The 23,218-nt window shown below is 39.5% G+C and overlaps 1 protein-coding gene across 4 annotated transcripts in view; it reads right to left on the bottom strand.

The window, feature by feature from the left end:
- The window catches only part of CAP2 (cyclase associated actin cytoskeleton regulatory protein 2), a 135,396-nt gene that overhangs the window by 70,919 nt on the left and 41,259 nt on the right, over window positions 1–23,218 (bottom strand). For all 4 annotated transcript variants that reach the window (XM_027128443.1, XM_027128447.1, XM_027128445.1 and 1 more), the window contains one exon: window positions 9,336–9,413. In XM_027128443.1, the coding sequence (XP_026984244.1) occupies window positions 9,336–9,413 (78 nt within the window). The remainder of the gene's footprint in view (window positions 1–9,335; window positions 9,414–23,218) is intronic.

The raw sequence follows: 23,218 nt of genomic DNA, 5'->3' as shown, positions 1-23,218 counted from the left end.
AGGACTCACATTAAGGCTACTGAAATGATGAACAAGTACCAAATCCAAAGGCCAAAATGTGTATGGCTTTTAAAAAGATTTGTTGAACGACATCAATGACCACTTTTAAAATTAATTTTTGAATCAGGCCGCAAGAGAAAAACATGTAACACTACCAATTTTGAAATATCAGATTTATAGTGTCTAGCAAGCAAATATGAAGCTTCACAGTGGAGAATGAGAAATAGTTGAAAATCATTTTATTAAAAATACAAAGTGATCCCAACACTTGGCTAAATGGAGTATGAAAAATTCCCTAGACATATACATAGTTCTAACCTTTATGTAGAATTTGCCATCAAGGCAGTCTGGAACTGTAACAAACTTAGTATGAAATAGTTGATAAAACAAAGGATATTATCCTTCTTTATTAACCTTTACCCCCTTAGATAATCCCCCAAATCCCCTGTGTGTGATAACCACCTCGCTTCCTTTGGGAAGCCATTCATTATCTAATTCATGTCTTACACAAAGAGAAATGAGCTAATGTGCCTTATCAGATTAAAAAAAAAAGTCACCATGAGTGATGTCCAACAGGACAGGGTCTTAGCAAATCCCTTCTGCCTCCACAGTCCTGGGTTTCTAAATACCTATAAAGCTACTAACCCATGGTCACAGCTCACGAGCTCATTCACAGCTTTATGTTGCCAAAGCAAACAGTCTGGCAGAAGAATGACAGAATTACCCTCTTTTCTGATTATCCTCCTCTCTGCATTCTGATAAACTAATGATTAGCTTTCCTGTTGGGATTCAGCCCTGACTGGGTAGCTTCAGGCTGTCAACTCAAGCAGACCCTGATGATATCACACAAACCTCTTCCTCTCCTTCCTTCCCTGGTGCTTTATTCTTCATCAACCAGCATCTACACCAGCCTTCACAAGGAGCCAGCGTGTAATTACCAAGGTAATGTTCTGGCCCTGGAAAGGCTCATATGAAAAGCAAAGGCTTCTTTTTGCCTCACTTCTCCAACTGTAACATGAAATGCTACTCAGGAAGCTGCTGGTTACAAAAAATTCAATCCTGTAGGTATCTGTATGTAACCAGTTTTTACCTGCTCTTCATAGATTGTATTTGAGCAGATGTTTCAGTTGGGTTTAAGCCTATCTCTTCTCTAGAAATTTAAAGCGTATATTGCCTTTGAGTGCTTTTGGGTTGGTAGTGAAGAGAACCACCCATTGAGCAATATTAATGAGTCAAAACTTATACATATTTATGAAGTGAAAATACAGAGTTAATTTGGAAAAGGCCATAAAGTGAGTTACTGGTTAGATTCTAAAGTGCTACTCCTTTTTGAAATTCTGTCCACTGGGAAATACCACTGTTAAATGAAAACATAACTGAGCATGACACAAAAGATGAAAACCTGTTAATTTTTCTTGCAGTTTTATTTTCCTGTTTTCCAGATAAATGTAGAATTATATATTTAAAAATCCATTAAAAATACTCGCTCAGCACATATAATTAATAGCAGTTACTCAACAGAATATTTTCTTGATAGCTTTGTATGAAGACAAAAAGCTTTAAGGCAATCCTTTAAAGTAGGTGTTTCATTTTACATTAGGGCCAGAGTTATTTTATTGCATTATGTTACCTGTCATATGTCCCCTAACAAGAGAACTTGGCAGCACTAATCATGGCCAAATCTTTCAAGAAGATTCAGCAATCCTGACTGAGCTAAACTGACATTTTCTGGGCACGGACTTAAGGAACACTTAGGAGTTTGGCTTTGTTCATTCGTTTGCTATTCCTTTACAATTTCCAGACCTGCCACTAGCACAACCTAATTTACCCAAGGCATGCTCTAAGATCAAAGTCACATGACTACTTTGCTTGGCATTTTAAAATATGGGACAATAATTTACACCTTATGGTAAAACATTACAGAGGCAAAAAAGGATGAACTCATTCTAATTAAAGGAAACTTTGAGATATCTATATACATGCATCTCTATCTCTATCTCTCTCTCTCCATATATACCCAAAAACAATAAAAATAAATTCAACAGCTAGATTTGAAAGTTTTCTTGTCTTTCTCTGGATGGGAACTTGGGGATTAGCCTGGAAAACCCACTTGAGTGTTTAGAAAGGTATTTCCACTGAGAAAGACTTCACTTTAGTCAAGCCAAGTTACCCACTCTGGCAGATTGGTGACATGCTCAACAAATCTGTGAATTCCTCCTTCCCAGCGTACAGACTGATTAAATTTGCCACCTCCCTTGCATCTAGGAATGTCCAAGAGACTGAATGAAAGTAGAGGTGACACATGCCACTTCCAGGTCTGACCCATAAAACCTTCCCAGGAATGATTCTGTGTTCTCTTTCCCAATTTAATGGCTGAGGACTTAGAGCCAGGTAGGGGCTGAAAGACAGAGGAAGCCTGGTTCCCTGAATGACCATATGGAAGACTGTCAACCAAAAACACCAGAGAAGACCTTAGGTGAGCAAGAAAAAAAATGTCTATGATGTTCAGTCATTGAGAATTAGGGACTTTTTCCTAAAGCAGTTGGACTGCCCTGACTAATACTGAATTCTCCTACTCAGTCACCTGACCCTTGCATGCTTTTTCTCATTCAATCCTCACAATAACTCTGTGAGATAGGAACTATTCACCCTATTTAAAAATAAGGAGGGACTTCCCTGGCAGTCCAGTGGTTAAGGCTCTGTGCTTCCACTGCAGGGGGCATGGGTTCAACCCCTGGTTGGGGAACTAAGATCCTGCATGCTGAAGGAAGGAAGGAAGGAAGGAAGGAAGGAAGGGAGAAAATAAGGAAACACGGGCAAAAAGAGTTCAACTGCCTTCTCCTAAGTGAGTAACTTGACAAGTTGGTTAGGTTAGAGTGACTCAGTGGGAATGTCTTGTGGACTTTACCAGATTAGTTTGTCAGTAGTCACCCGGAAAAAGAGAAAAGATTCTCAAATGTAGGAGACACCAATGAATTTGTTTTTCTTGCATTTGGATTAGCAGAGCTAATGAGCAGAAGATCTGGGACTCAGATCCACGTAGGCCCAAGTCCAGAGTCTCTCCTCTTAACCACCCCCACAAATTAGTACGTTTTATGAAAATCTCAAACATATGGGCATAAACCCATGAGTAATCTGGATCTACCAGTGTACCGACGTAATTAGCTCAAGTCCTAAGGTTAACGCTACTAGGCTTTCTTTCTTTTTTTTTTTTTTACTAGGCTTTCTTGCTTAGTTTAAGATCAATAAATTATCAACATATTGGATGACTGCCCCATGCCTTAGAAAATCCTTACTGAGTGCTCTGAACAGAGCACCGTGTTGGGGCACGCATATCACCAGATGGAGGAATGGACAGAAGGAGTCTCTCATCTTCCTTTCCCTTCTAATTTCTCAGACTGTTTAGACAATGAAAGGACAAAAAAGGTTTTAGATTCTTGCTCCACGCACAGGAAGGCACTATTTCCTTTTAAAATGCAAGCCCAAATAAAGACAGAAAAGGAGAGGGAGGGGTAGTAGAAACTCTTTCTCTCACTTCTGGAGGAATAAAAAACTCAGACTTTCAGTTTTTTTAATAGAATAAAATCCACAGACCAGTCAATGACCATAAATTATCTTCCCTTTAGTTGGAAACTTTCCAACTTCCCTTTAGTTGGAAACTAAACTTCCCTTTAGTCAGAAACCGGTACACATTAATTCCATGCAAACACACATACACACACACAATTTCATTGTCCGGTCTTAGCAGCGTAAGGCATGTTGGAGAAAATATGGAAAGTGTGCGCAGGAAGGAAGGCAATGCCTTCTGACTTACGGCACAACAGACGTGGTTCTCCACCACACCGGTGCTTCCTACCTGTCCGAAATTAACCAGGGCTAGAGGTGGTGGGTTCCAGGTGGAAGACCTCCCCAAACCCCTGGCGATAGCCTTCCTGGCGGGTGATGCCCAACCAGGGCTTCAGAAGCACTGGTCCAGTAGAAGTTACATTTTCAGCTCAGGCTAAAATTTGGGGGCCACTCATGGTAGAGATGATTAAAGATTATCTTTCACATCTCTCCCTGGTGATATGAGATGTCTCAATGCCAAGAGAAATCATTTCCCCTCTCCCAATTAACTAAACACTTTCTACAGTTTTATTTGGCCATGTAACTCCTATAAATGACTGTGCAGTGCAGTTCTTTTTATGTGTAGTGTGAAAAGAACTTTGGATGGCGAGTAAAGTAATGGGCCCCGGTCTAGATCCCATGGCCAGGTCATTAATGTGTCACTGAACTTCACTTTCCATGCTTGTGAATTAGAAATATCCTATTTTCCCTAGATCCAACTGGTATAAAAGTAAATGAAGAGTTGAGTGTGCCCGGGTCCCTTGAAAAATTCTGCACACAAATAGGATTTTTAAATTGTCACTAAAATTCTTAACAAAGATACTGTAAGGACTAGAACAATCTTTTGCCCAAAGATCATTTTTATAAATTACAACAAGGGGAGAGAAGAAAAGCATGTTCTGCACATGTTTTATAAGTTGATTTATATCATGAGCGTTGTAATATGTCTGTGATATGAGAGGGGTGCTTTCAAAGTGCAAGATGTGATGACCCATTAGTACATCATGAAATCAATTCAGTGGGTCATGAACTGTCTTTAAAAAAAGAAGAAAAGAACAGAGCAATAGAATGGACTAGATGAAATATATCATAATGAACTGTACATGATAAGGATAACTGTTGTTTTGAGAAACTGGGTGATGAAATAAAATACATTTTTTTCCTACAGGTCAAGGTTGAAAAATTTGAAACTCTTCATAATAGAGAATATAAGAAACGTGTTTCTTAGTCCAAAATGAGAAAGGAAATTTGAAATTGGATTGTCATCATTGTCAACCAGGGCTGTAGGCAAATCTCTTATCTTCTTCCAGGATAAATGGAGGAGTGAAGGTGGAGGAATGGGGGTGGGGGACAGGGAAGAAGAAGCAAACGGTAGGGTGGCTTCACATGTTGATCTGTGGCTCACGGCCTTATTTTAAAAACCAATTAACTGTTTTAGAGTCTGGCAAGGAGGAGGGAATCAAGGCAATCTGGATGAGTTTTCTATTTGTGCATAATGAATTACCACAAGCTTAGTGGCTTAAAACAATATACATTTACCATCTCACAGCTTCTGGGCATGAAGCTATATTCTCTGCTCAGGGTCTCACAGGGCTGAAATCAAGGTGTCAGCAAGGCTACATTTCTATCTGGAGCTTTGGGTCCCCTTCAAAGTGCACACAGTCATTGGCAGAATTTGATTTCTTACACTTGTGGGACTGAAGTCTCTGTTTTACTGCTGGCTGTCAGCAGAGGGTCCCTCTCAGCTTCTAGAGGCTGCCCTCTTACAATGTGGTAGCTCATGTGTTCAAGGCCAGCAGGAGAATCTCTCTACAGCCACAATGACAGTCTTCTGTGACATTACATAATCACTGGAGTGACTATCCCATCACCCTGATCATAAACCTAATCAAAGGATCGATATCCCATAAATTCACAGCTCATTCCTACACTCAAGGGGAGAGGATTATACTGGGCATGTATGTACGTTAGGCCGTGGGACTCTTGGAGTTGGTCTTAGAATCCCTGCTAATAGTTAGAATCTACCAAAAGCAATGACCATCAAGCATTTAGAACAACTTAAAAGAAATGTACACCAGCCTTCCACAGGACATGAACAGATGTCCCTCTACAAAAAGCCTCCATGGCCAAATAAGTCTGGGAAAATGTAAGTTTAAATAATAATATTTTACATGCTTCTTCAGTGAACAGAGTATGGGATTTTCCCAAACATATTTAATCCAGGAAAGTATTTTTTTGCGTTTGTGCTAAGTAAATTCACCACTTTATTAATATTAGTGTAATTACATCAGAAGCACTTGCATTACTGCTCTTGGACTGTCATTTTATCTCCTCCATGATGCCTTTCCTGATCACCCTTGTCTGCAAGATGCCTACTTCCCCGAATTTTGGTAGTACTAATGGTTTACCTTGCTTGATTGGCTGTTTGCTTATAATTGGTAAATATAAAATACTTTTACATTTTGATGGTGACCCTCTACAAAACTTAATCTCTTTGAAGGCTGACACTCTGGCTTAAAGCAACAGGGAAGAGCGCTGGAGACAGCTGTGTAGTGGTGAAGCATGCTGGCTGAGAGTTCTGGGGGGCAATTCACCAGCTTTGGGACTAGTGAGCAAACCAGTTACCCTCTCTCTGAACCTCTTCTGATTCATCTTTAAATGGAGATTGCTGCAAGAGATGCCTTCTAAGGTCTCTTCCCATCTAATACTCTCTATGTGTTTTCCCAAGCCCTGCCCCATCTCCTAGGGGGCCTGGCCCATAATAAGCACTTGATAAATATTTGTTGACTGATTAATTGCATGCTTGCATCACTGTGGATTCAAAGATGTTCTAGGAGGTTGCTAGCTTCCAGCTGGCCAGGTGCTCAGCCCCAGTCTGGGCATCTAACACACACAACCCTCAGACCACAGGTGACTAATGTTGGTTTGGCCTTGCCTTATGCTTCCACAGCATAAGTGGTCACCTTCATTAGCATGATGCGAGGTACCCCTTGGGAAGTTCTCTTACCCTAAAATATCTTCCCTTCCCAATGCCTGATATTCCTTTTAAAGATTCATTTTTTACCATGTTCTCTCAGAGCCCTATTATAACTCTAATAATTGTATGAGTAATTGTTTAATAACATCCTCTAGAAAGTAAGTCACCTTACGTTCATACATACATAGGAATGTAGGGTGAGCAAGAGATAAACCTCTGCTCTTATAAGTCACTAAAATTTTGGAAATGTTTGTTAACGTAGCGTAACACAGCCTGCTTTGATACAGACATGCTAGGAGAAAAGAACATGAGTTTGCTATCTGACTATGAAGGGATTTTGTGCTGGTGGGGATTTCAAGTGGGGACGCCTGTCTCGCTGCTCAAAATGTAGCAACAGACCAGTAGCATTAGCATCACCCAGAGCTTGTTAAAACTGTAGACTCTTGGGCCCCATCCTAGATGTACTGACCCAGACGCTGCACTTTAGCAAGATCTCCAGGTGATTCAGATGAAGATCAGAGTTTGAGAAGTAGTCATCTAGAGGCGGCTAGAGGCGTAACTTTGAGAGCCATCCACACACCACAGGCTCTTAGGGTGTAGTCCCTGGCCTAGCAGCATCACCATCACACAGGAACTTTTCAGAAACGTAGATTCTTGGGCTTCAACCAGGACCTACTGAATCAGAGACTCTGCAAGTGGGGCCCAGCAATCTGTGTCTTAACAACCCTGCAGGCGATTCTCATACACGCTAAAGTTTGGGGACCACTATCATATATCAATGAGAGTTAAAATTACAGCAGTTAGTATTCTCCTGAAAGAAGAGAGGAAGGCACGGACAATTATAACATTGTTCCTATGAGAAGATACAACCTGTTTTATGATAATCTTTATGATGTATCTTCTAGAATGCACACTGGGAATGTCTAGGCCTGGTGGACTGCTTTTCTATTGAGTGGAAGCAACTAGGACAGTGCTCTGGGTTAAGAGGGAGGGCACAGAAAGGGAGGTGGGCATCAAAAAATTACCTTCTATTTTGCCTACTGATCTTCTGGGGCTTATTATTCTTGGAGTACTGTGGTAAGTGCTATAGGGAACATCTCCAACGAATGCCTTTCCTGGATATGAGTCCCCTGAAACATCCATTCCTCTCCCTTTCATCAAGAATGCAGTAGAGTAAGAAGGGGCAACTCCAGATATTACACCCAAGAATCTGCATAGCCACATGCCAAGTCACACATTATCCCTGACTATGGCTTATTTGGGGATGCCACCATCCCAGTATATTCATTCACTTGTTCACTCACTCACTTTATCATCCAATATTTAATGAGTGACTTTTATGTGCACAGCCAATGGAGAGGCCTCTTGTTCTGCGCTTAGAAAAGGGATTGAGTGGAGCACCGGCCAGGAAAGTAATGGTTCTTTCCTCCATCTGAGACTCAATGATGTAATGAAGCCACCTCTCCTCTCACTTCAGTCACAGAAAAGGTAGGCTAAGGCTGTATCACATTGTGATTTCCTAGTTTCACTGTTCTCTTTTGCAAAGAGAAAAAAGTCAGGGATTGAGAAAGCCAAGGAGGAGACTGCATCCCCGATGGAACACAGAACATCTCCATCCCTGCAAAGCTGCCTGCCTGGACTGTGTGCTAACTCCTCATTTCCCACGAGGGACAGGATACATCCATCCAGGGTGGGGGTTGGCAGCTCTAGCTGCAAGTTATCTGGTTTTTGGTTTTTTTGGCTGCACTGCACGGCATGTGGGATCTTAGTTCCCTAACCAGGGACGGAACCCACGCCCCCTGCAATGGAAATGTGGAGTCTTAGCCATTGGACCTCCAGGGAAGTCCCTGGCTGCACGTTAGAATCACCTGTGGAATCCATAAACCTCTTAAGGCCAAGACCACTCCTCAGACCAATTAAACCAGAACTTCTTGGAGCGAGATCTAGGCACTGGTATTTAGAAAAATTTTTCCAGGTGGTTGCATTGCACAGGAGGGCCTGGGACCTACTGCTCCAGGGAGGGTAAGGTCCCAGGTTTTGGTTCTTTATGAAGCCGAGCTTCACCCTCTGAAAGTCAAATCCTAGCTTCCTAGGATTCTCAGTCCAACTTTTTCAACTTTAGGTGTTTGTTTTAGAATTTAAAGTGAGCTATTAAATTTAAACTATTGTGTTATATTTCAATTATCTTTTATATTTATATGGCTGTTACCAAACTTCAGATGCAGAATATTTAGTCAAAACAACAATTCTTATTTTTTCTTATTTAACAAGGTATGCTGGTAGTAGATCTACTTTTTAATGAATAATTTCATTCATTACACACTGAGCCTAACAATGCTATTTGTTAAATAGGAACTAATCAAATTCATACATAGAATTTACAGGTGAGGATAGATGTGAACAGTTTTTGAAAACAAAGCAGCACAAAGTATGAACTAAAAATTAGCAGCAAATACTTCCTTGATTATAAAATGGTTGTGAGACTAGTAAAAAGAATAGGATACAGATGACATAAATAAATTGACCTTTTAAACTGGTGATGTTGATTGTTGCAGTATGAATCTGGCCATAATAAGATTATAAAGACAGAAGAAATGTTTCATACTATGATCTGGATTAGGGACAGAACTTGCGGTGCTATACATCTCATTTTCGGGATGTCTCTCACAGTAACTGGTTCTGTTGCTTCCCTGTTTTCTATCTTACACTGCCCATTCCCTAGGCAGCCCTGGCTCTCAGGATACACTCTTACCTCTTGGGGTTGTTGGTACTGAGAGGCCATCAGAAGGAAAGCTCGCTGGGCCTGGAAAGCACTATGCACCATTTCTGCCTGGGAACAAAAAGGAACAAGAAAGTTTAATTGTTTGAGCTCCTAAATGGAGCATTGCCACATGATCCAGCAGTTCCATCTCTAGGTATATACCCAAGAAAAATGAAAACGCATGTCCACACAAAAACGTGTAAATAAGTGCTCATAGCAGCATTATTCATAATAGCCAGGAAGTAGAAAGAACCAGAATGTCCATCAACTGATGAATGGATAAACAAAATGTGGTATATCCAGACAATGGAATATTATTCTGCATTCAAAAGAAATGAATTGCTGATCCATGCTACAACATGGGGAACTTTAAAAACATGCTGAGTGAATGGAGCCAGTCACAAAAGACCACATTTGTATGATTCTGTTTACATGAACTGTCCAGAATAAGCCAATCTACAGAGACAGAAAGTAGATTAGTGACTGCCAGGGGCTGGTGGGAGGAAGGAATGGGCAGTGACTGCTAATGAGTATGGACCTTCTTTTGGGGGTGATGAAAATGTTCCGGAATTAGACAGTGGTGATGGTTTCACAACTTGGTGAATATACTAAAGATCTCTGAATTATATACTTTAAAAGAGTGAATGTTATGATATGTGAATTATATCTCAACAAAGCTGTTAAAAAAAAGTTTGAGCCCCAAAGTGCAATTGTTTTCCAAAGGGTGTCTCTCCTGTCCTCTTTCATGCCCCAATCTGTTCCATACCTTCTAGTGGAAAGAAAATTGCCCCTTAAGCCATCCCCATAAAGATATGCTCACCAAGGATATACGTATGAGTATAACTGATTCACTTTGCTGTACACCTGAAACTAACACAACATTGTAAATCAAATATACTCCAATAAAAATTTAAAAAATACAAAATTTTAATAAGAAGGAAAAAAAAAAAAGATATGCTCACTGAGAGCTAGTGATTTCTACCACTGTTCATTAAGACTGTTCTGAAGGAGATTTCAGTGCTACCTGGACTCAACCCCGCCCCAGAAAGGCCTTGAGCAGATGGGAATGTCTTTAAACACGTGGTACCATATTCTCTTCTCCTTACCTTCTACCCATGCTTAACTAATTAATTCTTTAATTTTTTTAAAGTTAAAAAGTTACAGAAGAATACCAAGAAGAAAATAATTCCAAATATTCATATCACACAATCAGTCATTTTTGGCACGTTTTTCTAGTTTTTAGGAAAATTCACGCAGTTGTTCTCATAAGACAAAGCATAATGATTTAGAATAATTTTTTAGGGCCATAAGGTACAAAGATTAAAGTTTTTAAAAAATGCCTCACAAACTAGAAATAATCATTATTAATGTGAGATGAACATCATGGCAGCCACCATTTAAGATCTATATGCAGAGAGACTTTGGTAAAATGGGACCACACCCTAGGTGCCATTTTTTAAAATAAAAAGTATAAATTTTAATTATAATTGAATACTAAAAATGAAAGAAAGAATTGATAAGCTTCAAATAAAAGTTTCTGCACTGTGATAATTATTATGTCCTAAATGATGATTCTAAGGTAAAAAAATATAAAATATTAAGAAATTGGAATAATTATGTGTTTATACCTTAAAGTAATACATGATATAATTTTAGACAATACTGATTGACTCCTTATTGGGAAAGATGAGAACATAAGGACTTCCCCACTTCTTTCTATCTCTGGTCCCCATTTTTCATATTTTTTAGTTATTATTTTTACTGTAACATTAATTCCCATAGCTATTGAGAATTAGTTCTACATTTAAACCTACCTAGTGGTTCTCACCAGTTGTTTTACCATGACTTCTCCATTTCTGAGTTATTTTGATTTTTTTAACTGGTTGGACTCCCATTATCAAGGTATGTTCTTCAAAAAGGTCTCAAAGTTGCTTAAGTTCTTCAGTCTCAAACATGTCTCCCTGTCATCTATATATTTTAACAACATCTTGGCTCGATATAACACCCCTGGGTCTCTCTCTCTTACCATGTGCAGACAGCATAGCAGTGAATGTGGCAACGCAGAAATCTAAGCCACCTTGATTTTGTTTCTCCCTTGTGGGAAACTGACTTTTCTATTTTGACACCTGAAGAATTATTTCTTTATCCTTGGATTTTAATGGCTTTACTAAGTTATGTTTGCATTTTGAGCATTCTGTGTTATATTTCTTGGAATAGATTTGGTCCTTTCTTCATTTATGGGAAATTTTCTTATATTACTATATCTTTCAAAATATCTTTTGTTCCATTTGTTAGATTCTCTACTCAGGGACTCCAATTATTATCCTCATATTGTATAATTTTGAATGTTTTCATATCATTTAGATTTTCTCTCCCTCTCTCTGCCTTTAATTTCCTTGTCTGTCATCTGTATTTACTGTGATTATATCAATAGTTTTCTCTATTGTTGGTAAACAGATTTTCAATAGGGTCTCATACACATGAACATTTCTAATTTATATTTCATTTCTGTATTAATGTTGTTTTTGGTTTTTATTTGTTAGACTTCAATTTCCCTTTGCATTTCATTCTTATTGTTCTATCACCTTATGCTATTTAAAAAATATGTTTATACTCTTATTAAATTTTAAGTTACTTATTAGTCTAAGAGTCTAATAAGATTAAGCCATAGTGAGGAATCTGTTTCTGTTCATTGTTTTATTTTCTTTGAGGGCAAGCCCATGTCTTTCCTTCGCATGCTCTGTTCCTCTCTGACACACTATTTCTAGTCACCATGTGGGTGATTCCTTGAGTCTTTTGCCATCATATGAGAGACTGGTTTATTTTCCATTTCAAACAAGAGTGTTCTACCTAATCTTCTAAGGCCTGATGGAACAGGGGACAGGGAAAGGGAGTGCTCAACTTTTCTCATTATTTTTCATCCAAGCGTTTTCTTTCCTACTGACAAGAAAATGCTTGAAAGCAAACCAAGGTTTCTAGATCATTTACATTTAAAATCACAAATTAACCACCATCAACATAACAGATTAAGTCTTATGAATATTTAAATGAGGGTATATTTTCCATTTTGGAGTACACCATCTCCTCTTTGTCCTGGTAGCCTGATTGCTGGGATTATATTGCTCAAAATCTCAAATTCTGAATATTCCTTAGGGAGATAGTGGATTTTCACATTTTACTGTCCTGGAGGCTACAATGACCTTATGAATGTGAAGCTCTGAGCTACATGAATGTTTATCCATACATCAAAATGTGTATTTTCAGTGGATCAGAAGGACTTTTGTCAGTCTCTAATGACTACATTTCCAAAAGAAGATTATGAAATAAAACTCTCCACTGCTTGGATATAAATAAAAGAACTGCACTTCTCCCAACAACGATAATACAGAAGTATGGTCCTCGTCTACAACAAGCCTTGTGGAGTCAGCTGAATTATAGTTGGTGTGAGAACAGTAATTTGGGATTGTCTGACTTCTACAGTTAAAACTGCAGCTCAGAGGTGGCATTAACAATAATTTTGTAGTTATCCCAAGATGAACACTATCATTGACCTTTTTTACTTCCCCTAGAAACAACATTTAGCCTGTTGCTAACAGAACAATTTTCCAACGGGTCTGATTAGCCAAGATGGCCAATTTCATTAATTAGTCTCTTCCCCCACACGGCCTTTCACTCAACAACAGGCGTGGAGGTTGGAGCACAGAATGGTTGAATATCTAGCTATCTGCTTCAACTCTCCCTACCGCTTTGCTTATATAGACAAATCTTTCTGAGGATTCAGCTGTGCACCTCTTTCAGCTCCCTGGAACTCTGGGCATGATTAGCAGACTCTAAACCACATTGATTTTTAACTTCATCAGTCCACGTTTCAAAGGATTTTCATTCCACCTTTGACATACTCTGACCTACCTGCTTCTTACTTCTGGAAAGTTCCATGAGTCCCCTCAACCAGACAGCATCCTATTTAGGAGCAATTTCACTGAACCTGCTGAGTTCTGATAACTTGAAAGAGAGAATTTGGCTCACTCAGGCAGTTCAAAACATTGTGAAAGAAAAAGCCAAACGTAGGGATTTTCAGTAACAACAAATAATTGAGGGTTTTTGCTGAGTTTATCACACATGTGCCAGGCTCAGAGAACCTCAGTGACCTTTGTGTGTACACATGCACATCTATCTGCTTGTGAGCACGTGTGTGCAGAGAGGAAAGGGACAGTTCGGGTTAGAGGCAAGGCTGTGCATTTTGTTTGAACTCTAGCAATTAACACTTAGGCAACTGGGGTTCTTAGATAGATAGGTTGGTAGACCATCTTGTTCTGTGGTCCTAGACAGTAGGAGAATGAATTTCAGTAATCAGTTTAAAGCAAGCCTCGGGACAAGCAGACACCAGTTAATATGACTTACTTCCATCTAATCCCCTTGGGAGAGAGCTGACTCACTGGGGAAGCTCAATTGATCTCTGAATATTCATCAAAGCTTTCCATTGTTTCATTGGGAAGCTACAGGCCACAAAGTACCATGTGGATGACAAAATGAACAGGTGCAACTGAGAGAAAGGGTAAAGGTAATACTTGGAGGAAATGCAAGAAGCATCCAGCCAGGGTGCCTGTGCTGAAGGCATTTCCAGATCTTCTGAAACTGAATCAGCCCTCTTCTTGACAGCCAGACAGCCAAGGGAAGGGGATCCTCTTCCTCTGATGAAGGTCAGGGGAATGGGCATCTGCTCATCAGGTGCAATTTTTGGGCCCTGGGAAGGTCACTGTCAATGCCATCTTCACATTCCTCCCCAGTGAGTCTGCCAATGTCCCACATTTTACAATTAGAGATATTGTATTTTTAGATCTTATTCCTTAGGGCCCTCTAATCTACCCTAAAGGAGAAGTCCCTTGAGTTTCAGCCAATGAAGAGGTAAAAGGGGACCTGATAGATGAAAGCAAGACAGGAAAATGGGCTAAGAAAAAGAGGTGATAGGATGCCAAAGACAAGTTTCACCTACTTCATGATTTTGCTTAAAACAAGATTGAAGATGCTTAATTTTGTAGACATAAACATAAGCACTGACCCTACAAAGTTGGGTTATGAAGTCATCTGTGTTGACATATAAAGGGCCATGAAGAAGACTTACACCAGCAATTCTCAACCTTGAGTTTTCATTATAGTCACCTGGAGGGTTTGTTAAAACAGATTGTCATGTCTCAGCCCCAGGGTTTCAAATTCGGCAGGTTTGGGTGGGCCCAAGTATTTACATTTCTAACGCATTATCTAACAAATGCTGCTTGCTATAATCACTTAATTAGTTCCAGAAGTTCCTTCTCAATTCTTTTGAATTTCCTACATAGACAAAGATCATGTCATCTGTGATAAAAGACAGTTTTATATCTTCCTTCCCTATCTGTGTGCATTTTAATTCCTTTTCTTGCCTAACTGCATTAGCAAAGATTTCTAGGATTGGTGAGAGGGGACATCCTCGTCTTGTACCTGATCTTAGTGGGAAAGCTTCAAGTTTCTCACCATTAAGTATGATATTAGCTGTCGATTTCTTGCAGATAGACTTTATAAGTTGAGAAAGTTCCTCTCTAGTCCTAGTTTACTGAGTTTTTATCATGAATAGGTGTTGGATTTTTTTTTTTTTAAGTTATACTTTCTTCTTTTTTCATGTATTTTATTATTTATTTATTTATTTATTGGCTGTGTTGGGTGGCCCCTCCTGCTGCGGAGCTCGGGCTCCAGGGCATGTGGACTTCAGCAGTTATGGCTCACAGGCTCCAGAGCGCAGGCTCAGCAGCCGCTGCGCACGGGCCTAGCTGCTCCGTGGCATGTGGGATCTTCCCGGACCAGGTCTCGAACCCGTGTGCCCTGCACTGGCAGGCAGATTCTCAACCACTGCGCCACCAGGGAAGCCCCTGGGTGTTGGATTTTGTCCAAATACTTTTTCTGTGTCTATGGACACGATCACATGATTTTCCTTTTTTAGTCTGCTGATGAGATAGATTACATTAATTGATTTTTGAATATTGAACTCATCTTGCATACCTGGGATAAACCCAATTTGATCATGGTGTATAATTCTTTTTATACGTTTTTGGATTTAATTAACTAATATTTTGTTGAAGATTTTTGCATCTATGTTCATGAGAGATACAGGTCTGTAATGGTTTTTTTAATGTATTTATTTTATTTTATTTATTTTTGGCTGCATTTGGTCCTCATTGCTGCGTGCGGGCTTTCTCTAGTTGTGGCAAATGGGGGCTACTCTTCACTGCGGTGCACAGGCTTCTCACCGCAGTGGCTTCTCTTGTTGCGGAGCATGGGCTTTAGGCATGAGGGCTTCAGTAGTTGTGGCATGCAGGCTCAGTAGTTGTGGCTCGTGGGCTCTAGAGTGCAGACTCAGTAGTTGTGGCACACAGGCTTAGTTGCTCCCCAGCATGTGGCATCTTCCTGGACCAGGGCTCAAACCCATGTCCCCTGCATTGGCAGGCGGATTCTTAACCACTGCGCCATCAGAGAAGTCCCAGGTCCGTAGTTCTCTTATGTCTTTGTTTTATTTTGGTATTAGGGTAACGCTAGCCTCATAGAATGACTTAGAAAGTATTCCCTCTTTTTCTATCCTCTGAAAGAGATTATAGAGAATTGGTGTAATTCCTTCCCTAAATGTTTGATAAAAGTCACCAGTGAACAAATCTGGGCCTGGTGTTTTCTATCTTTGAAGGTTATTCATTATTAACCCAATTTTTTAAATAGATACAGGCCTATTCATATTGTTTGTTTCTTCTTGTGTGAGTTTTGGCAGATTCGCCTTTCAAGGAATCAGTTTATTTCATCCAGCTTATCAAATTTGTGGCCATAGAATTGTTCATAGTATTCTTTTATTATCCTTTTAGTTTCCATGGTATCTGTACTGATGTCCCCTCTCTCTTTTTTTGTTATTAGCCTGGCTAGAGGCTTATCAATTTTATTGATCTTTTCAAAGAACAAGCTTTTGATTTTGTTGATTTTTCTCTACTGATTTCCTGTTTTCAATTTCATTGATTTTTGCTCTAATTCTTCTTTTCTTCTTTTTCTAGTTTCCTAAGGTGAGAACTTAGATTATTGATCTTAGATCTTTGTTTCTAATATATTCATTCAATACTATAAATTTCCCTTTCAACACCACTTTCACTGCATCCCCTAAATTTTCCCTTTTATTTAGTTCAAAATATACTTTTTAATTGAGGTATAATTGACATGTAACACTGTATTAGTTTCAGATGTATGACATAATAATTCAATATTTGTATATAGTGTGAAATGATCACCACAATAAGTCTAATTAATACCTAAGTTCAAAATATTTTTAAAATTTCTTCTTTGACCTATGAGTCCTTTAGAAGTGTGTTGCTTAATCTCCACATATCTGGGGATTTTCCAGTTACCTTTCTGTTATTGATTTTCAGTTTATTCCACTGGGGTCTGAGGGCAGATATTATATGATTTCTATTCTTTTAAATTTGTTAAGGTGTGTTTTATGTCACAGAATGTGATTTATCTTGGTGAATGTTGCATGTGAGCTTGAGAAAAATGTGATTTCCTGTAATTTGAAAGTGATATGCTGAGGTGTAGTTTTTTTGGCATTTATGCTGCTTGGTGTTCTCTAAGCTTCCTGGATCTGTGGTTTGGTGTCTGACAGTAATTTGGGGAAAATTCTCAGTTATTATTGTTTCAATATCTTCTGTTCCTCTCTCTCTTTCTTTTCCTCTAGTATTCCCATTATACAGATGTTACATCTTTTGTAGTTGTCCCACAGTCCTTTGATATTCTGTTCTGTTTTCTTCCCCAGTCTTTGTTCTCTTTGTTTTTTGGTTTATGAAGATCCTATTAATATATCCTCTAATTCAGAGGTTCTTTCCTCAGCTGTGTACAGTCTACCGATAAGCCTATCAAAGCCATTCTTCATTTCTGTTACAGTGTTGTTGTTGTTGTTTTCATTTTGGCCAGTGTAATTTTATTTTATTTATTTTTATTTTTAACATCTTCATTGGAGTATAATTGCTTTAAAATGGTGTGTTAGTTTCTGCTTTGTAACAAAGTGAATCAGCTATACAGTAAAAAAGCATGCATGAACAGATGAGCAATATAAGCAGAGAGATACAAATTCTAAGAAAGTACCAGAGAAATGCTAGTGATAAAAAACACTGTCCAGGGCTTCCCTGGTGGCGCAGTGGTTGAGAGTCTGCCTGCCGATGCAGACAACGCGAGTTTGTGCCCCGGCCCGGGAAGATCCCACATGCCGCGGAGCGGCTAGGCCCGTGAGCCACGGCTGCTGAGCCTGCACGTCCGGAGCCTGTGCTCCGCAACAGGAGAGGTCACAACAGTGAGAGACCCGCGTACCGCAAAAAAAAAAAAACCACTGTCCAAAGCTCTTGTTCTGTCTGGGTCACCTTTTAGAGAAGTCCATCTCTGTTTGCCAGAGAACTCTGATTGCCTGTGTGATGTGGCATTCGTAATCATGCAGTCAAACATGCAATCCTGGATGGGTGTCCCTGACTGCACAGTCCAACTCAAAATACATGGATTTCCTTTGCCACAGTGGTACTCAAATGGTGCCCTGAGAAGGTCCCCTCACAGGGACTTGAGTGGGGACAGAAAAGGAGGATAGGCACAGGCCACCTGCTGTCTGCACCCAGCCCCTAGTCCTCTCTCTACCATCCCTTCAATCAGAGCTTGTTACAGTGTTTTTTATCTTTAGCATTTCTCTAGTTCTTTCTTAGAATTTGCATCTCTCTGATTATATTGTTCATCTGTTCATGCATGCTTTTTACTTTATCCATTATTGCCCTTAGAATATAAATCATAGTTGTTTTAAATTTCCAGTCTGATAATTCTAACGTCCCTGCCAGTTCTGGTTCTGATGTTTGCTTTGTATCTCCAAATTGTGTCTTTTTCCTTTTGGTACTTTTCTTGATAGCTGGACATGATGTACTGGGGAAAAGAAACTGCTGTAAATAGGACTTTAGTAATGTGGTGTTGAGGTATGAGGGGAGGGAAAGCATACTTTAATCCTATGATTGGGTCTCAGTATTTCAGTAAGTCTATGTGTCTGGAGTGTGAACTTTACAAGTGTTACTTTCTTTCTTCCCCCTTTTATGGGACAGGATGGCTAAAGTGGGACAGACTTGGGTATTTCCCTTCCCCATGTGAAAGACTAGAGCCAGGTGGGACTGAGCATTTCCCTTTTCCAGGTCAGTTAGGCCCTGACAATAACCTACAAGGCTAGGCTCTGGTTAGTCAGTTTCTCCTGGGGTCAGGCCTTACTAAGGGCACAGTACTCTGGCTTATTTCAAAATGCTTCCTTTCACCTTCCCCCTGCCAGAAGCCCAAGGAGATTTTTCTCCAGTATTTACTGTGGGAACCTGGTTGAGTTTCTAGACATAAATCTCACAGTATGGTGGTGGTGGTGGGGGCCCTGTGACTGGGTCCCCCTGGAGTTCTTAACTCTCAGAGTTGTCTGCACTGAGCTTCCAATAATTTGTCAACTAGAGTTCAGGTTTCCCTACCCCAGCACTGGTTCCCTTGACAGTTTCACTCATGAGTCTCTGCTCCATTAAGCCAAAACTCCCTGTATTCACCTGTTTCTCTGATCTTGGGGGACAGCAGATTTCCCCATGTCCTCCCTTATGGACCCAAGAACAGTTGCTTTTTCAGAGTTCAGCTTTTTCCTTGTTGTTAGGATGGTGTGGTGACTTCCAGGCTCTGTACATGCAGAACCAGAAACTGGAAGTCCTTTCTCCATTTTTTTTTTTTAATGAGAAAAAACTTATTCTGTTTCCATTTTCAGACATTTTGGAACTTCCATCCCAGCTTCATCCTTTTGGTAACAGAGCATTTCCCCATTACCTGCCTTTTGATATATGTATGTAGGATTGTGGATAAGGCGGAGGGGGGGAGGTGTTATGAACACCTATGTGAGAGGGTCTTAAGGGCTTATCTGGTGGAAAGGATGCTGGGACTGTGATGATAGGGGGTCACTAAGAGACTCTATGAGAAACATTCTATTTTTACTTGGATTGTTTCTGTTTGTTAAAAATAGTAAAGTTCTCAGGGGCTTCCCTGGTGGCGCAGTGGTTGAGAGTCTGCCTACCAATGCAGGGGACACGGGTTCATGCCCCCGTCCGGGAGGATCCCACATGCCGCGGAGCGGCTGGGCCTGTGAGCCATGGCCGCTGAGCCTGCGTGTCTGGAGCCTGTGCTCTGCAAAGGGAGAGGCCACAACAGTGAGAGGCCTGCGTACCGCAAAAAAAAAAAAAAAAAAAAAATAGCAAAGTTCTCTAAAGGTGCTTTTATCCTCAGTGCATGAGACTTTATTCTCTGTTCTTATTATTGTTATTTTTATCATATTTATCTGGAGATGCTTGTAAGGGGACTAAAGCAACACCCAAACTGGCCCATCACTGCCAAGAATAAAACATACAAGTACACAATGTCTCTTCACTATGACATGTTTAGTTCCCATGGACTTTTGCCTATTTTGCGTAAGTTTGGGAAACGGCTCTCTCTTCCCTATGTGCCAACAGGAAAAGGCACAAAGAAGCAAGCCAGGATTACCATCAACAAAGAAAACCGTACATCTGCTTGTGCTAAAACTAGTTCTGAGGGCAAAATCTGTTTTGTCAGTAATGTAGTCTAAAGATAGAAGTTAAGAAATGAGAAATCAGATTGACTGCTACTTGTTGTTGACCCTGAAATTGCCACAGTGACACTGGAAAAGGGCCAAGTTTTGCTTGGACTACAACTGTCCCCTTAATTTCAATTTGCATCTTAATATCTCCCCTGGACTACCTGTACCCTTCTTGGCATGTGTCACTTGTCCTTATACATATGACCTGCATAGATCAGTGTTGATTCTATCTTATCAAGGAGAAAACAGGACTTTGAACAATGTCCTGATGAAATAAATATGCCATGATATCAATGGTGGTTAACTCTGAGTAGTGGGATTATGAGTGGTTTCTATTTTTTTCTTCATACATTTATTTGTCAAATTTTCTACACCAAACATTTAAATTTTATTATCAGAAAAAAATTATTTAAAAGATATGACTGAATACAATAGAAGATTATTATTTAATTTCATAAACAGAAAGTAATTTCTGAGTACCTACTATGTTGCTAGGTGCTACGAGGTATAAATCAGGGGAAACAAGTCATGAACCCAGAGAACGACTAGTGACTGTGAGTAACAAGCAACAAGGTACCAGTTGTGTGGAACAGACAACAAACATCTGATTTTGAAAGGAATGGATTGCTGATAACCATGATCGAAAAGTAAGTTTTCCCATTTAGTTAGCTTGACAAAACACAAGAAGTAGTCTCATAAAAAAAGGAAAAGTATTTTTTTTTTAAAGAAACGATTTCCTTCTCTCTAGAACCCAGGAAGCACAATGCTCGATACCCAGACATTTCTAACCATCGTTCCTCTTAACATGTCTCTCTGGCTCTGCAAGACAACAGCGTTCCCTAAAGCCTACAATTCAACCACAGCTTTTTTTTTTTTTAAAGTATCCAGTGTGCACACAATAAAATGGAGTCTAAATTTACAGTCTGACCGGGAGAAGGAAGCAGTCATGCCACACTCCACTTACTTATAAATATGTTGGCAGTACTCCATTAAATCATAAAGACATGTGAATTTAAAGACTCTGGCCTGCTCACATACCAACCAAGTCCCTGTCAATTCCAGGCTCTGCCTTAGCCAAAGCATGTATCAAAAGGACAATAATTTTATATTAGGTAATTGTTATAAATTAGTATTTTTACTGCCCTTACAGTTGACTATTTTTTTTTCAGTGATTCCACTTTCATTGGCAGAGAAAAGATGCATGCTTACTGAATAGAGCTAAATAGTTTTGCAGCCTAGAAAGGAAAGAGGAGTAGGTAGATTGAAAATGTCAATGTGAGACTACTAGGCACATTTTATTAAAAAAAAAAAAATCATCCAGGCACTGATAATAAAAGAGGTTCATTCTTCATTAATAGGACTGTTGCCTTGACAACTTCCAGCTCACATAAGTATTTGCATCAGCCACGGTGCACAGTTCTGACACTAAGGAACAGCTCCAACGTGTCCTTTCTATATCCATGCCTGAGATCATCTATTATACAGCTCAGCTGCATTATCAGTTACCATTAAAGTAACACCCAACCAACCCCATCCAGAACATGTCACATCCAGCCCCAAAGAAGCAATTTAAACAATTTTCCTGGCATGTCAAATAGACAAAAGGTAGAACTGACAAATGGTCTTCTTTTGCAAAAAAGAATGTTTTATAGGAGGACATATAGCTTTGTTTTTTATCTTCTTGTTTGTGCAATGGAGGGCAAAGTATTTTGAAAAAATTGATTCCATGAATAATAATGTGCATTCAAATCATGCATTGTGTCCCTAAAATTCTTATTTTCCTAGTTTGTAATTATCACCAAACAGCCTAAAGTACTTTTAGACACTGAGGGTATGAAATCAGTACAATGTGTGTAGTGGGGAGGAAGGGCAGGGGGGACGATAAATATTAGGGAGCATTTACCATTGACCTATCACTTCCAATGCTTGGAATTTTCCTTGAGAAATAATTGTACAATCATAAAATAGTATTTGTACAAGGACATGCACTGTAATTTCATTTCTAATAGGGGAAAAACTGAAAATAAGTCAAAGATCACTAATTTTTTAAATGATTATAAATACCACTAGATGACCATCCTTGCAGGGAAGGGACCAGGTGAGGCTGGTGGGGAGCCCAGGTGTGCGCCCTCTCAGAGTCACACCCTAGGACCTCACTCATCTCACCCACGTTTGGGCTCTGCATTCTTGTACGTATTATTTCCCCTACATACAATTTTGATTGTTTACATCAATTATAGTGTAACCATACAATGAAATACTATGTAGTCACTAAAAAGTGATAGTATAGACCTCAACTTACTGACATGGAAAGAGCCCCAGAGCACATGGTCTAAGTTAAACAAGCAGGCCACAAAAATAGAATGTGTAGAAAGTTGTCAAAATCTATAATATAAAACCAATCAGTGTAATTTAAAAAACCCAACATAGAACTTTTCTAAATAATTAATTGTAAATTATATTTTAAAAAATGAAATATTTGAAATAATTAAAACCAGTGAGTATTTCTTGGGACTTCCCTGGTGGTCCAGTGGTGAAGAATCCCCCTTCCAATGCAGGGGATGCAGGTTCGATCCGTGGTCGGGGAACTAAGATCCCACATGCTGCAGGGCAACTAAGCCCGCGTACCACAACTACTGAGCCTGGGTGCCTCAACTAGAGAGGCTGTGTGCCGCAAACTACACAGCCCACACGCCACACCTAGAGAGAGAAAACCCACATGCCATAATTAGAGAGAAGCCCGCATGCCACAACGAAGACCCGATGCGGCCAAATAAATAAACAGTGAGTATTTCTTAAGGCATCGGACTAGGAAAAAAAAAAAGAAAACACTATTGTATATTTAAATCTGTTTGCTTTTCTTACAGGTAGAATATTGTTACAAGTTTGTAATCTGAACAAAACTATTCTCTGAAATAAACTTCACCTTCAAATTCAACCACTGTGTAGCTACAAAACACTTGGCAGATTGGCCCTTCTTTGAATTCTTTAACTTGCTTTTCTAACACTTAAGGAATCTAAAGCATTTTATCAACATGTTTAAACTAAATCTTTTGACTCAGGAAGCCAGAACTGCTTCACGGTTGATGAATTTGGGATCTATACAAGTAAAGGATACTTGGCTGCTCTAATGAATCAGAAAAATTAGAGGCAACAAGTACTCCTTATTCTAGAATGCACTGTAATGCTAAGCATTGTCCTTTCATTCTGTATTATTTAAGCC

The sequence above is a fragment of the Aethalodelphis obliquidens genome, unplaced genomic scaffold (assembly GCF_003676395.1).
Source record: "Aethalodelphis obliquidens isolate GAN/ISIS:26980383/991018 unplaced genomic scaffold, ASM367639v1 scaffold34, whole genome shotgun sequence".
Classification (NCBI taxonomy): Eukaryota; Metazoa; Chordata; class Mammalia; order Artiodactyla; family Delphinidae; genus Aethalodelphis; species Aethalodelphis obliquidens.
This window is presented reverse-complemented; position numbering and strand designations above follow the sequence as displayed.